This window comes from Gorilla gorilla, chromosome 5 (assembly GCF_029281585.2).
Source record: "Gorilla gorilla gorilla isolate KB3781 chromosome 5, NHGRI_mGorGor1-v2.1_pri, whole genome shotgun sequence".
NCBI lineage: Eukaryota > Metazoa > Chordata > Mammalia > Primates > Hominidae > Gorilla > Gorilla gorilla.
Window position 1 is genome coordinate 124580888 of NC_073229.2, and position 15186 is coordinate 124596073.

At 38.9% G+C, this 15186-nt stretch overlaps 1 protein-coding gene across 1 annotated transcript in view; it reads right to left on the reverse strand.

The window, feature by feature from the left end:
* Positions 1 to 15186, reverse strand: part of SIM1 (SIM bHLH transcription factor 1) — a 79231-nt gene that overhangs the window by 46602 nt on the left and 17443 nt on the right. Inside the window, exon 9 of the mRNA XM_063707792.1 lies at positions 14644 to 14791. Coding sequence (XP_063563862.1) covers positions 14644 to 14791 — 148 coding nt within the window. The remainder of the gene's footprint in view (positions 1 to 14643; positions 14792 to 15186) is intronic.

The following is a 15186-nucleotide window of genomic DNA, read 5'->3' on the forward strand; positions in this document are numbered from 1 at the left end:
CATTGCATAGCTGCAGGGTTTAGTCTTCAGGATGCTTATTTTCTATTAACACATACTCTCTGGGGATCTCATCCACTCTGCTGACTTTAAATTCCATACACTGTTTACCCCCAATGTCTAGACCAGACCTCCCAACTCCACAGCACCCGAGATTCAACTGCTTACATGACATTTCCACTCTGACGAATGACGGGCATCTTGAAGCTAAACATGTTGTCCACACACAACCCTCATTGCCGCCTCTGCCTGCTAAACTGTTCCTTCCCACCATTTACCCAAGTTGCTCAGGCTAAAAAATCTAGGTGTTGTTCTTGACTCCTTTCATCTTCTCACATCCCATATCCAATCTATCTGCAAATCCCATTGGGCCTACCTTCAAAACATATGCCAAATCTGACCCCCTCACCACTACCCCATCTTTCAAGTCATCACCTTCCCTCACCGAGGCAATTACAATCATTTCTCAATGGTATTCTCCGTCTCCACCATCCATACTCTCCAAACCAGTCAGAATGATTTTTTCTTATACAATCAGATCATGTCATGCCCGTGTGCAGAATTCTCCAATGGCTTCCCAAAACCTTCAAGATCCAAGGCGATCTGGCCCTGCCTATTCTTCTAGCATCATCTCCTTCCATTCTTCCCCCTCCCTTACTCAATGGCCACCACAGTGACCTTCTCTGTTCCTCAACATGCCAAGCAGGTTTCCACCTCAGGGCCTTTGCATTCACTTCCCTCTGTCGGGAATAGTCTCCCTGTAGGACTCCACGTGGCTGGCTCCCTTCCTTCATTTATGAATCTTTAGAGAAACCTTTCTGACCATCCCTACCTCTTTGTCCGCTTAATTTTTCTCCTATCACTTTCTGATATTATATGACTTTTTTATTTCTTTGTAAGTACTTTATAAGTATATTAAAATTTATACTCAAATTAGCCAGGTGTGGTGGCACATGCATGCCATCCCAGCTACTCCGGAGGCTGAGGCTGTGGGAGGATCTTTTGAGCCTGGGAGGTCGAGGTGCAGTGAACCATGATCTTGCCACTGCACTGCAGCCTGGGCAACAGATTAAGACCCCCCCGCCCGCCCACACACACACACACACACACACACACACATATAATGTATATTTTTTATATATACATATATATTTAAAAACTTACATTTCATGAGGGTAGGGACTTTGTCTCTTTCAGCCACACTGTAGCCCTACCAGGGCCTGGCACACAGTAGGCACTAGGGAAATATTTGCTGAGTGAATGCATGAACCATCCCCAGCTTGTCATAGAGACGACTACACTCTAAAACATTTCTTACCGTTACCTTAATTACAACAACAGAGATTAAGCTGATTCTAATGATAGAAATTTGTTTGTAATGAAGGTCCTATTGAGTCAACCAAGAAGAGACACAAATAGAAAAGAGATTATTCTGTAAAGTGCCATGTAACGTCTGTAAATATTTTCTTCCTGGTTTTCAATTAGCCTTCACAATAAAATGCTATCCTGCACGTTGCTATTTCTTTAACTGCTCTAATCGGAGGAATGAAATTGACACCCATTCTGCCCTCCCCTTTGTGGGCTTCATTCTTCTAGCATTCCGCAGCTGTAACCCTGCAAGGGTCCATTACCCAAATCCAACACAACAAATACTTCACTACGCCAGGACTGTGGTAAGATTTCAACAGTGAATATAAATGCTGTGCCTTCCAACACTATTAGTCTCTTAACGGCCTATCAAAATTAAAATGAAAAACTCTGTGTTGCATTTGGCTTGATCTGATAACAAGCAGCTCTTTGCCTGTCACTTGTTTAGACACCAATATCAATTAATGGGAGGTACTGAAACAAGTGAAGCTCCTGGTTCAGTCACAAGAACACGTTATAGTCATCACAAGCACGAGAGTAAAATGAATGGCTGAAGAGCAGCCGCAAACCTGTAAGAATGCTCAGAACCAGGGATTCTACCTTTGTTAATGGTTTTCAGTAGGAAGAGGTGAGAGACAGCACATTCTAAGATTGCATTTTACCAGAGAATGTTGCTATTCTTGGAGAGATGTAAAAAGTGGCAAGGGACTTGGGTTTAAAAGCACAAACACAGAGAGAATCCCACCTTAATGGGTACCATTATGATATCCAGTTCAATATAATGAGGCTATTTCTACAATCTATCCGTCAGCCCATATTAGCACGGCTTTACTCATGCGGATACAACAAATTCTGTTTGAACAAGAAATCCCTGGAGCGGGGGTGGGGGAAGGATCCATTCACAGGCCCTATCCATTTAGCAATCAATCAAAGAAAAAATATTCTTCTAGTAAAGACAGCAGCTCCCATTTGAATCCTCGTAAAATATTAAATGTTCTAAATAAAATAATTTTCTGTGGGTGACACGTTGATTGTTGTTTTGTGAAAACATCATGACTGTTGATGCTAAAATTAGTGAAGAGATGGGCTCAGGATATCGACTGGCAATTGAGCAGGTCCCAGGTATACCCAAACTCTGAAGAAACTGAGTCACTTTGTGGAGACCCCATATTAAAAAAGAGAGTAAACTGTCCATAGACCATGCAAAATATTGGCAAAATGTCATAAATGACTATGTAAGTATTAGGTGGAATCATATGAAATTGCCAATATTGAACTGTTTTAATGTATAGAAGTGACAATTTCATATGGTTCACCCTAAAACAGCATTATCCACTTAAAGAAAGCATGCCAAAGAGGAAAGCAGGTGGATGCTGGAGTCCAGACCCTGGGTTGGTATGCTCGCTGGACCACTCACTAGCTATGTTGTATTGGCTGAGTCACTTAGCTTCTCTGACCTCTCACACAAAGCAGCCGCCCTTCAGATGTGAGTCTGTCTTACTCCTCAGCCTTCCTAACATGCAATGAACAAAACAACATGCCACGCCTCTTTCAGCTTAGAGCTAACAACCACCTCCCAGTCTCTCCCAGACAGAGGAACAATACCTGAGAATTACCTCTTATAAAAGAAAAAAGAAGCAAAAAAATTATAAACATCCAAAATAATTGACAACATATTTCAAAATGTAATACATCTGCAAAGACTATTTTGAATCTAGAATGATTCTTTAATTTAAAAATTCACTGAGATTCATAATCCTATCAGAACTCAGCCCCCAAAATTTTGAAAAATCCCATCTGCAGCAGGACAAAACATCATTCCAACAGGACAAAAATCAACACAACTGCTCCCTCTCCCTGAGGCAATGAGATAAACAGGGCCCACCCTGGGCAACGTCCTTGAGAGAGTTAAAGTTGAACTCCTTAATCTGTAGCCAGTTACCTTGCTGCCAGTCATGAACTCCCTTACCATACACATCACACACACACACACACACACACACACACACACACACACACACACACACACACCCTTCCCAAGGTGCCCAACTCCTCCCACTGTCTCTCCTCCCTTCCTACTATCTAGCCAGAAAGCAGTCTAACCACACCTGTGAGCTCATTTTTCAGGAGTGACCCAAACAGTGCCAAGGTGCTTTAGGCCCTCTTCCTTCTAATTGTGAGTGGACGTACTTTCCTCCATAAAGGCATCTCAGTTACCAGCAAGCCCACAGGGAAATCAGGCTAGGATACATCTTGGACATATGCTTATTTCTTTTTCCTGCAGACACTGTCTTACTCATTTTGATGTCCTCTGAACTGTGCACAGTGCTTGGCACATAGTAGGTGTTCAATAAGCCTTTTATGAATGCTTAAAGGCCACTAGTCCTAACCAATTGAAGGAGGATCTTTCCAGATGCATCAAGATAATTGCTGATTTCTTGTTCTTGGGCCACCATCTGCTTCCTAAGACTCATGCTTTCCCTCCATTGGTCCAAAGACTCACACACATTTATTTTGTGTTCATTGGCAAGACAAAAATTATTTTATTCAATTTCACTAAAATAACCACTGTAATAATTCACATGTACTCAGTGTTACTTTGTGTTGGGCACAGGGCCACCAACCTTACACATGATCTCATTAAATGTTCCAATTGACTCTATGAGGTAGAACCCATTATTACCCGCATCTTACAGGTTTTTGTTGTTGTCGTTTTTTGTATTTTGTTTTTGTTTTTGTTTTTGGTATTTTTTTTTTTTTTTGAGATGGCCTCTTGCTCTGTCACCAGGCTGGAGTGCAGTGGCGCGATCTTGGCTCACTGCAGCCTCTGCCTCCCAGGTTCAAGCGATTCCCCTGCCTCAGCCCCCCAAGTAGCTAGGACTACAGCCCGCACCACCACACCCGGTTAATTTTTTGTATTTTAGTAACGACGGGGTTTCACCATGTTGGCCAGGATGGTCTCGATCTCCTGACTTCGTGATCCACCTACCTCAGCCTCCCAAAGTGCTGGGATTACAGGCATGAGCCACCACACTCGGCCCATTTTACAGATTTTTTAAAAATAGAGAGATAGTGTAGTTAAGCAATTTGTCCATAGTCACTGGGCTAATGAGTGGCAGTGCTAGGGAACGGACAATAGACTCTACATTCTAGAGCCCAACTTCTTAACTAATATGTCATGTCACAGGATAAAATATTATGATACCTCATTTGATAACATATTTTTCAAATACCTTGTAATGCATTCCTATGTTTTTCAGAGTTTGAAACATCCAACTAAGAAGCCTAAGGTTTAGACTGCATCATATTCTAATAACAACAGGATTATAATATCAAATGAGACTCTCTGACCCTGCAAATCTGGAACCAGCTGTATAGGGACTTTGAACCTCTCTTTTCTCCAATCTGCTGGTGTTTGTCATCCTAATATATACCTCATATTTTCTTTCAGAAAATAATTTTTAAAATATACCCATCATACATACGGCAGCACAGTGTATTCATTTCAATAAGATTTACATTCAGAATATTGATATCCAAAAAAAAAATTTTTAAATGGTGTTGTATGTCTAGATGCTAAAAAGAAAAAAACATATTTATTACTAAAGCTGGGTGAACTTGTTAATTATATATCAGTACCAATTTGGGAAAGGCAAGAGACTGTGCCTCCCTGGCAAGAAGAAGGTGCTCCATAAATGCTGACGTTTCTCCCTCTGCATGGAAATCTCTGCTCCCTTTAGAGTATCAATGACAACAGTGAAAAATAGAGTGAGCCTGACCAAACTGCAGAAATCACCACATACAAAGAGCACAAAGCTTGGAGGTTTGTGTGTTGTGGGACTGGGGAAGGGAGAGAAAATAAACACCTTAATTTGTGGGTTTGAGGATATAGAGAAAATAGTTTCCAGTCCTGATGAAACATGCTCAGTTCGGGATCCCCATCTCTCACCTTGTACAAAAATCAACTCAAGATGGATCAAAGACTTAAATTTAAGACATGAAATTTTAAATTCTAGAAGATAACATTGGAAAAACTCCTCTGAACATGGATTTAGGCAAACAATTCATGGCTATGACCCCAAAAGCAAATGCAACAAAAATGAAAATAAATAAATGGGACCTGATTAAAAAAAAGCTTCTGCATTGCAAAAGAAACAATCAGCAGAATAAACACACAACACACAGATTGGAAGAAAATATTTGCAAACTGTGCATCTGACAAAGAACGAGTATTCAAAATCTACAAGGATCTCCAATAAATCAACAAGAAAAAACAAATAATACCATCAAAAAGTAGGCAAAGGACATAAATAGACATTTCTCAAAAGAAGATATACAAACAGCCAACAAACATATGAAGAAATGCTCAACATTACTAATCATCAGGGAAATGCAACTAAAACCCCAGTGAGATACCACCTTACACCTGCAAGGATGGCCATAATTTAAAAATCAAAAAGCAATAGATATGGGTGTAAATGTGGTAAAAAGGGAACACTTTCACACTACTGATAGAAGTGTAAATTAGTACAATCACTATAGAAAACAGTATGGGAATTCCTTAAGGAACTAACAGTAGAACTACCATTTGATCCAGCAATCCCACTACTGGGTATCTACCCAAAGGAAAATAAGTCATTATATGAAAAAGACACATGCACATGCATGTTTATAGCAGCCCAATTTGCAGTTGCAAAGATATGGAGCCAATCTAAGTGCCCATCAATCAATGAATGGATAAAGAAAATGTGGTATATATATACTGTGGAATATCACTCAGTCATAAAGAGGAACGAAATAATGTCTTTTGCAGCAACTTGGTTGGAACTGGAGGCCACTGTTCTAAGTGAAGTAACTCAGGAATGGAAAACCAAATATCATATGTTCTCACTTATAGATAAGAGCTAAGCTATGAAGACCCAAAGGCATAAGAATGGTATAATGGACTTTGGGGCTTCCAGGGGAAAGGTTGTGTGGGGTGAGGAATAAGACTACATATTGGCTACAGTGTACCCTGCTTGGGTGATAGGTGCACTAGAATTTCATAAATCACCACTAAGGAATTTATCCATGTAACCAAAAACCACCTGTACCCCAAAAACTATTGAAATTTAAAAAAAAAGAAACATGCTCAGTTTCAACAATGAAGTTCAAGGTGAAGAATGTAAAGAAAGAGAGAAAACCTAGCTTAAACAAGAGCAGTGAGACCATCACTGTTTGAACCTAATTTGAAGAGTGATACTAACGGTGTTACAAGGAGTGCTTACTGGGAAAAGAACAACATGACAAATGTATATAGGTCATTGACCCATCTCAAAACACCCTACTTCTGCTTCCAACCCTTAAAATTCCATCCTTTCCCTGATAGCTCCACTGTCACTTTGAGCTCCTTTGTATTCTGTGTCCTTAGCAAATGGTGCAAGTATACTATAACATTGCAAACTGAGCTAATCTGAACTTCTCAAAGATTTCGATGGAACTCTTCTATTTCACCAACTAAATTGTCAACTGCTTGACAAATGCTAAGATTCCTACTTCATGTAATCACGCAATTAATCATTGCAACCTGCTATACTCTGTGAAACACTGGTATACAGCCACACTCAGTCCATGTAGAACAATGAGGAATATACAAAAGGCTCCACTGAACACCATCAGAAATGTCAGTGTTTGGTGTTTTATGCACATTAAATTATAACTATTGGTAAAGTTGACAAAACACTGATTCCAACTAAATTACCCTAGATATTTGGTTAGTTTCTTATGATCTCTTTTTCCCCAAGAAACTAACCTATGTAAAACACCTTCCACACTCTCTAGCACAAAGAAAGTGCTCAATAAATGCTGTGTTTTCTCCCTCCACATAGAAATCTCTACTCCCCTTAGAGTATCAAGACTACAGTGAAAAACAGGGTGAGCCTAACCAAACTGCAGAAATCACCACACACAAAGAGCACAAAACTTGGAGGTTTGTGTGTTAAGGGATCGGGGAGGGAAGAGAAAACAAACACCCAAATTTATGGATTTGAGGATACAGAAAGTCAAGTTAAGGAGAAAACAATTAATTCTCTTTCAAAGTATTTTAGTTGACATTACATAATTGGCAAGAGCTAATAAAAACAGCTAAGAAATTCTAGGCACCTGCTTTCTGTCAGATTACTGTGCTATATTCTCTCTATATATTATCTCATTTAATCCTCCATAAATCCCCAAAAGGTGGGTATGAATGTCCCCATTTCACATATGGGGCAACAGAGGGTCAAAGGGGTAGAGTGATCTGCTCAAGGCCTCACAGCTATTATGTAGCGGAGTCTTCATTCTAACCCAGGCCCATCTGGCACTAAAGCCCATGCCTTTGTTTCACAGATTGCTTGGAAAATGATACTGTGGGTCTTTATAAAGACAAAATCACAATCCTACTGCAATACCACTTTCTGGAGATGGCCCAGGCTCAGCCAGACCCCCAACATTGTCAATGCCCTACAAAGTAACTTCTCCTTTCAGTTCCATGATCACCAAGGAGGAGCCCTCTTCCCCGCCAGCTCCCTGTCCTTGCAATGCCAAGGGCAGGAGAAAGGGAGATGGAGTCGGGGAGTTTACTCCCTCAGGCAAGCCAGAATGCTAAATTCCTCTATTGACAGGTACTCAGGAATTCCAAATTTCATCTAAACTCCAACCAATCCTTTTTTGCATGAAGGCTTAATTATAGACACTAGCATTTCAGCTCCAGTGAATTTTCTATGACCACCTGCTCATCTGGAAAGACATCATAAGCCAAGAACAGAGAAGGAAGTATTGGTTAAGGTGAGGGCAGTGGCAGCCTTTTACTAAATTATGAAGATATGTATAATCCACCCCACCCCCCACCACACACACATCTTGTATCAAACATAACAGTGTTTCCCATGTGAGTAGACTAAGTCAGGAGACAAAAACATGTTTTTCTGGAGTTCAAGTAAAGCCTCCCTTGAATTTCTCCATCCATTCACAATAACATGTATGGGTGCCTGCCTTCATATGAGGCAGTGATCCGTATTTTTCTACAATGTGAGTCAAAGATCAAAACCCTTTTTTCCCAACAGCCAGACTAAGAGAAAGCCAGAGGAAAGTAGACAGGCTGGTCATTCAGTGCACACCAAGTGGCCTCTACCCAGGAACTAAAGGGAAACTCCTATGAATCAGTGTCCTTCAGGTCAGAGCAACAACAGAGGAAGGAGTGGAGGCCAGAGAGGCCTGGGGAGGGAGAAGTAGTTGGATAGTGGCAGTGCCAAGGGGCCAGAGGATGGCACAGCAGACCCAAGAATACTAGGAAGTTCTCTATCCCAGGCCTCTGAATAGAACCCCCAGGGGGCCTCCCCTGCTGCCATATATCCCCTCCATTCTCTCTCAAAGGCAGAAAAGGGTCAATTCCTTCCTCTCATCCCATCCTCATGGGGATGTACACACACACACACCATGTAAGAAATACACCCCTGCCACAGCAGGCAATTTGCATCACATCTGACTTGGTTTGCAAATCTACTGACATTTGGGTTAACTCTTTTGTTTAGCAAAAACATAAAATGTTAAATCTGGTTGCAGAAATAGAATAATTAGTAATAGCAATAATCTACTTGTATAATCTAGGACCAAGCAATTCAGTAAAAAACTAAAATGTTTGCAGGCTACATTTTCTTCTTACAAAATGAAAATGTCCTTAGTGAAACTTATGGGGAAAAAATGAGACATTCTTAATTGAATGTCATTGAGAAGATAGAACAGCTAAATTTTAGCTAGGAAAATGTCAATATCTGCGCACCCTTGTGAAGCAACCACAAAGAGGCAGCTTCTTAATCTTCCATCATTAGTTCAGATCAAAGCCTATCTTGAAGTTTTGTGGGCTGGACACTACAGGCCTCACTCATTCAAATCCATCCCTGTCTCTCAGACATCTTTCCTACAACCACCTTCCACTTCCACCCCTATACACAGAGAACAGCAGGATGCAGTAGGAGTGACACACCAGCTTTTAATTCTGGCTTCACTACTTAGTCAGCATATCTGAGCCTCAGTTTCCACATCTAAAAATACAAAAAGCAATCTCTGACCCAACCACTGTGCAGAGCCATCAAAGAAGCAAGTCAGGTAACCAAAGTGACAGCACTTTGAAACAGATATGAATTCAGCATTTGTTTAAAAAAATACAAAGTCTGTAAGTTCATGAAAGATGAATTCAAAACCAAATACAGATCCTTTTGATAAAATACAAAAATAAGGAAAAAGTGTATGAAGAATAAGATTATTTAAGTGAGTATTTAACTGGTATTATGTATTTCAAAAGAGACTAAATCTCCCAGCTCTTCCTTTTAACTAAGTGTTTTGGTAGTTATAAAATTAGTATTAATACAAATGTCTTCAATTTGTTTTTATAATCATTAAGTTACATGAAAGATCATCTGAAAAGAACAACTGTGACTCTGATGTTCAATATTATCTTAGTAAAGATTAAACACAATTAAGGATCAAATCTAATTTACGGGTATACATTAGTGCATGATTATTATTTTGGAAGATCAAAAGATTAAGTCTATACAAATGCTCCAGAGAGTAAATTATCTTATATTTTCTGAAGCTTGCTAAGTGAAAAGGTGTTTCATTTTATATTGTTTGTATTTATATTTTTGTAATACAAAAGTGATATTGCTAACCAGGAAAATAAATTGTACTCAATAACTATATATGTTATTGGTCAAGTTTTTTTAAAGCATTCTCTAAAAACTCCTAGTAATAATAATAATATATCACTGGTCTTTAAATGAGTAATTTTAAAAAATTTGAAAACCCAAATTAACCCAGCACAAATAATGTACCTAAAAGAGGAAAGCAATATGAACATATTTTAATGTTTGCTGCTGTATGGCAAGAATATGTCGGGTTTTATATTGACAGAATATGTTAACATTTTAAATCCTTTTTAATTCTAAGAACTACAGTGGTTCTCATAATGGTAAGTTGTTGTGGTTAACATACCATATGCAAACAACAACAAAAAGTATAGGATCTGCAGTAATTACAATATTACAATATAGAGCCCCCTTTTTTTTTCATTGACATGAAGGAAGTACTGTATGTCACCTTTGGTATTTGGCCTAACTTTTCTATAAATTCAAAAGGGGTATTTAGTAGACAGCAAATGTTACATACACTACCAATATAAATTGTCTCTATTTGTTCTGCTTTTAGTAACATAGAAATAGAAGTTTTAACACAGAAAACTACTTCCTCATATATGTTCAGTGAATCACTCTAAAATACCATGTGAGATTTTCTAGGAAAGCAATGTTCCATCCTAAACTTAGAAAATAAATAAGCAGAGAAGCTGTCTTTGCTAAGAAAAAGAAGTTGAGATGTTAAATCTGTCTGATTCCAAAATTTCCAAATTACTCACTAAATCTATTCTCTCTCTTTTACTTTCCAGACATAATATCAGAATTGTATTAGCTTGCAAGTCTTATTAGAAAGCTAGTTTAAAATACAGTATCATTTAGAACTTTCTATCCTACGAAAGTCTCCTCACAAAATATCATCTATCCATCAGCCTAATTGAGATCATACACCAATGAGTACTTGACGAACATTAGTGGCAGATTGTTTTTAACGGCACCAGTAAACTAGCTCTCAACTATATTTTTGCAAGCTCTACACACAATAATTTTTAACATTTTAAATGTGTCATCATAAATGATACAGTGGCTACGCAGGAAAATGCTATTCAAGGATGAAGCACCATGATATCTGTAGCTTACTTTGAAGTGATTTAGCAGGAAAAAAATACACATTAAAAATAGGCACACATATAGGTAGAGAGAGATATAAAGCAAATATAGGAAAATATTAACAGTTGTTGGATGTAGATGATGTGAATATGGATATTCATTTACTTCTCTTTTAACTTTTATATTTGCAAAGTTTATGTTTTAAAATATTTTTAAATAGGAATTTTATACTCTAGTGGGTTATCTTTAAAAGTGACAGAATATTTCTTATTTTAAAAATACATGTAGTCTGAAAACATAAATAGAACCAAGACTCTTAATTTTCTTAGAAATTGTTTTTCATAGTTTATTAGGTGTTCTATATTTTCAATTTTCTTTACATTAAAAACTAAAGCTTTCCATCTGAACTGGCTATGAATAATTAATAATACTAATTAAACTCAAGAAAATATGAATTCAAGAAAACTCACGTAGGTCTTTACACAGTATACTCCATATATTCTGGACTTTCCCCGACATTTCTGTTACTAGACACTAGTTCCATTCACCTACCCTCTTGAAAATAACCAGAGAGCAAGGCCTGTCATACTTAACACTTATTTCAAAGCCTGAGGATACTCATAACTTATAAGAAAAATCTTTTTTAAATGTGTAAAGCTAACAGGGTATGTGTGTCTTGCAGAAAATTATGAACTGATCAGTGTTTTGTTTTGTTTTCTTTTGTTTTGGAGCAAGGGTTTAATGAAGAGCTATAGAAGCTTCACTGAACCTCGGAGACCCAGAAAAACTAAGGGAATTTTCAGAGTTTACTCATAGTATCTTCTCACTCTCCTCTCCAGATTTTCAGAACATATGGTGGGCACACAAAAGTCAGTAAAAAGCATCAAGGCGTATACCACCTGCATCTAAAATCATCCAGTTTTCCTATATGCCCTGCTGCAACTGCTTATTAAAACAAGGTTGCTAAATAATTCATTGTTGCTTTTGTTAGATAATAATAACTTATTTTCTAGGCATATTTTAACTTCAGCTATAAATCAGGAAATTAGAAAATCAATGAGCTTATGAATGTTGCCTCCACCAAAACATCACAACCTCATTTGACCAAGGCTTATTTAAAAACCTCTACTTTCATGACATGAAAATCCCTTTAGAATGTATGCTATTGAAACGTTTAAATTTGAAAAACATCTGGCATGTCAAACTATTTGGGAGCTTGTGGTTTTAAGTACTTTGTTTGAGGTGGTGTATTTAGAAAGAATTCACTTGTCATTCTCAGGCTTCATAGGGAAGTAGCCCTAAAAAACAAATGTATGTGGTGGTTCACTACAACCATGGAGAATCAATAGCCATCTATTTAATTTGCTAAGACAATGTAAATTAGTAACTTCCAGCCAGATGTGTGATACGCACATCAAACAAACTGCAACCTGTTCATTATGAAAATTCTGTCAACACACACTGAGCCACTTGATGACATTTCATCTAAAGCAATTTCCACATTTGCAGCTATAAAAATTGTCCTAAGAATTTTTCTACAAGAAATTGAAGCTGAGACTCATAAAAGGGTAATCAATTTCAGCTTTTCATCTTGTGTGCTGTGTATATATGCTTCTGTGTGTTTATTTCCATTTTCATTCAGAGGTATAAAATGTTTTAACAATGTGCACCATGCTCTTTTTCCTTCTATTAATCACGTATTTATCCTCATTACATATTTTTAAATTTGATGTAAAGTTGATCATCTAATTATACAGGTCTGAAGGAGTACGTAAAGTCAGGAATGACAGAATCAACAGAAGAAAAAATGTACACTTATCTACTGGAAAACAAAACAGAATATTTCAAAATGACTCCAAACATAAATTAAGTTTACCCATTGGGAGGTCTAACTTGCATTTGGATCATTTATATGGGTCTGTGTGACTATATACCCTGCTGTTTGATAAAAAATGATTACTAACCACAGGCACCCACCAGAGAACAGAGTGTATGTGTAATGCTTGTGATGTCTCAGACATACAAAGCACCTCCTTAAAGAATGTCCGTTTCCTTTCCATGGTAAGCAGACATAATTTTTCACCCTTTAATACTACTGTTTCACAGAGGGGCCTATTTTATATATTATGCTTTGCCATTCTCTCTTGCATTTATTTTAATAATATGAAGAACTGTATTCATGAAATTGATAGTTTTGTTTCATGAAACCCAAAATGTTGGTGAATTTTGTTTTGTATTAAAATACACAGCCTTCTTCATATTACAAGAATTATATAATATTAACACTGTTTACTAAGATAAAAAAATTAAAAGATTATTCTTAATTGCCAGCTACTATTCTTGAATGTTGAATCCTCATCTAAGCCAAATTCATTTTCTAAGTCTATTGAATTAAATTTTTTTATTAAACAAGACACAGAATAAATACTCTTACTGCCAAGCATAATATTTCCAACTACTATATTTTTAATTTGGCAATTTAAAACAACGTGAAATGAATCTAGTCCTTATCACCTATAGTATAGTCTGATTCCAAATAGCACCCCTTCACCAATTTCCTAATGTCTAAATAGCATTCTACTAAGTGCCTGGTGTGTCAACACTTCCAGCTTCCAAAGTAAACAACCCATGAGATCCCCTAAAATCACAAGAATTTCAACCTCTACCAAAAAAAGGGTGGGGAGAGCGCAACAGCACACACAAAAGAGTTCTTCATAAAGGCTTCAACCCTAAGCAATTCAACTTTCACAGACATTGTACAGAACACGCTTTCTTCACCAGCCGCACACCAGGCCACGTGATGAGCCTGCAGGGCCACACTGGCAACCAGAAACGATTATCGTTTCTAGAAAGAATAAGGCTCAAATGCAGGCCTCTGCAGCTTCCCTGTCATTCGCGCCCGCAGGTGGCACCCAGAGCTCCGCTCCTCACTCAGTGAAGCAATTACGCCCCGCGCGGGGCCTGGGCGCCGGCCAAGACTTGCAGCGTTCTCTTGGGTCCCTTAGCTTTCTACGAGTTAAAGTCAGATCCTCCTGGTCACTTAAGCCCCCTTTGTGGTTCAGGGGGGAAGCCACTCTCTCAGAACTCTTAACTTTGATTGGAGACTCTGGTTAAAATTAAGAACTTCAAACCCCAGATTTGAAAAAATGAAACAGATGTCCTGTTAGTTAACCATAAATGCCTCCGTACGTTAGATCCTTTCCTCTCTCTCTCTTTCTTTCTGCCGCATTAAGTTTTATTTAATGCAGAGTTCACTTAAAAGGTTAAGAGAGAAAAAGAAAGAAAGCAAATATGGACTGTGATGGAAAAACTCCTAAATCTTTCTCTAGAATATAACGAAGAAAACCTCTTCAAAAAGATGAAAGTGTTCGATCCGCCTCCTCTTGGCACAGCCAGCACTCGAGGGTCAAAATGGCATTCCCCGTGGCCCGAGCCTTGTCTAACCCGGCCGTGCCGCCACCCGCACTCTCGCAGAGAGCAGGGTCGCCTGGGGTGGGTGAAGGGGTCTCAGTCTTGCACTCACGTGAGGACATAGTTGACGCTGACGATACAGTGTGGCCTGGAGGAGCGACTGTTGTGCACGATGGTCGCGTAGCTCTGCACCCATACCCAGCCGCCGTGTTTCGCCAGGAACCTGTAGTACTTGGTGGTCACCTGTCCCTTCACCAGCACTGACGGAGAGACAGGAGGCAGATGGTGGTGAACCAGTCTGCCCGGGACTGGTCCCAAATGCAATCCCTGGTGGTAAGAATTGAGGGCTCCCTGTGGGCCCTAATAACTGCACCAGGCAGGAGAGAGAGAGACCACAGGCAAATTCCCAAAGGAACTGATTGTCCCGTTGTATTGCATCGAGCCCTCCGGTCACCCTTCTAGGGATGATACAGGGGTGGCCAGATGTCTTCACCATTAGCAAAGGGAGGAACACTTAGAGTTTGGAGGTTTCCTCCAGATTCGCTTTTCTAACTACTGAAGTAAGGCTCTGGGCAGCTGAGCTCCGGCGCTCATGATCCCTGCCCGGGAGATTACGCTCAAAGCAAAGCTGTATCAAAAGCCAGGCGAGTCAACG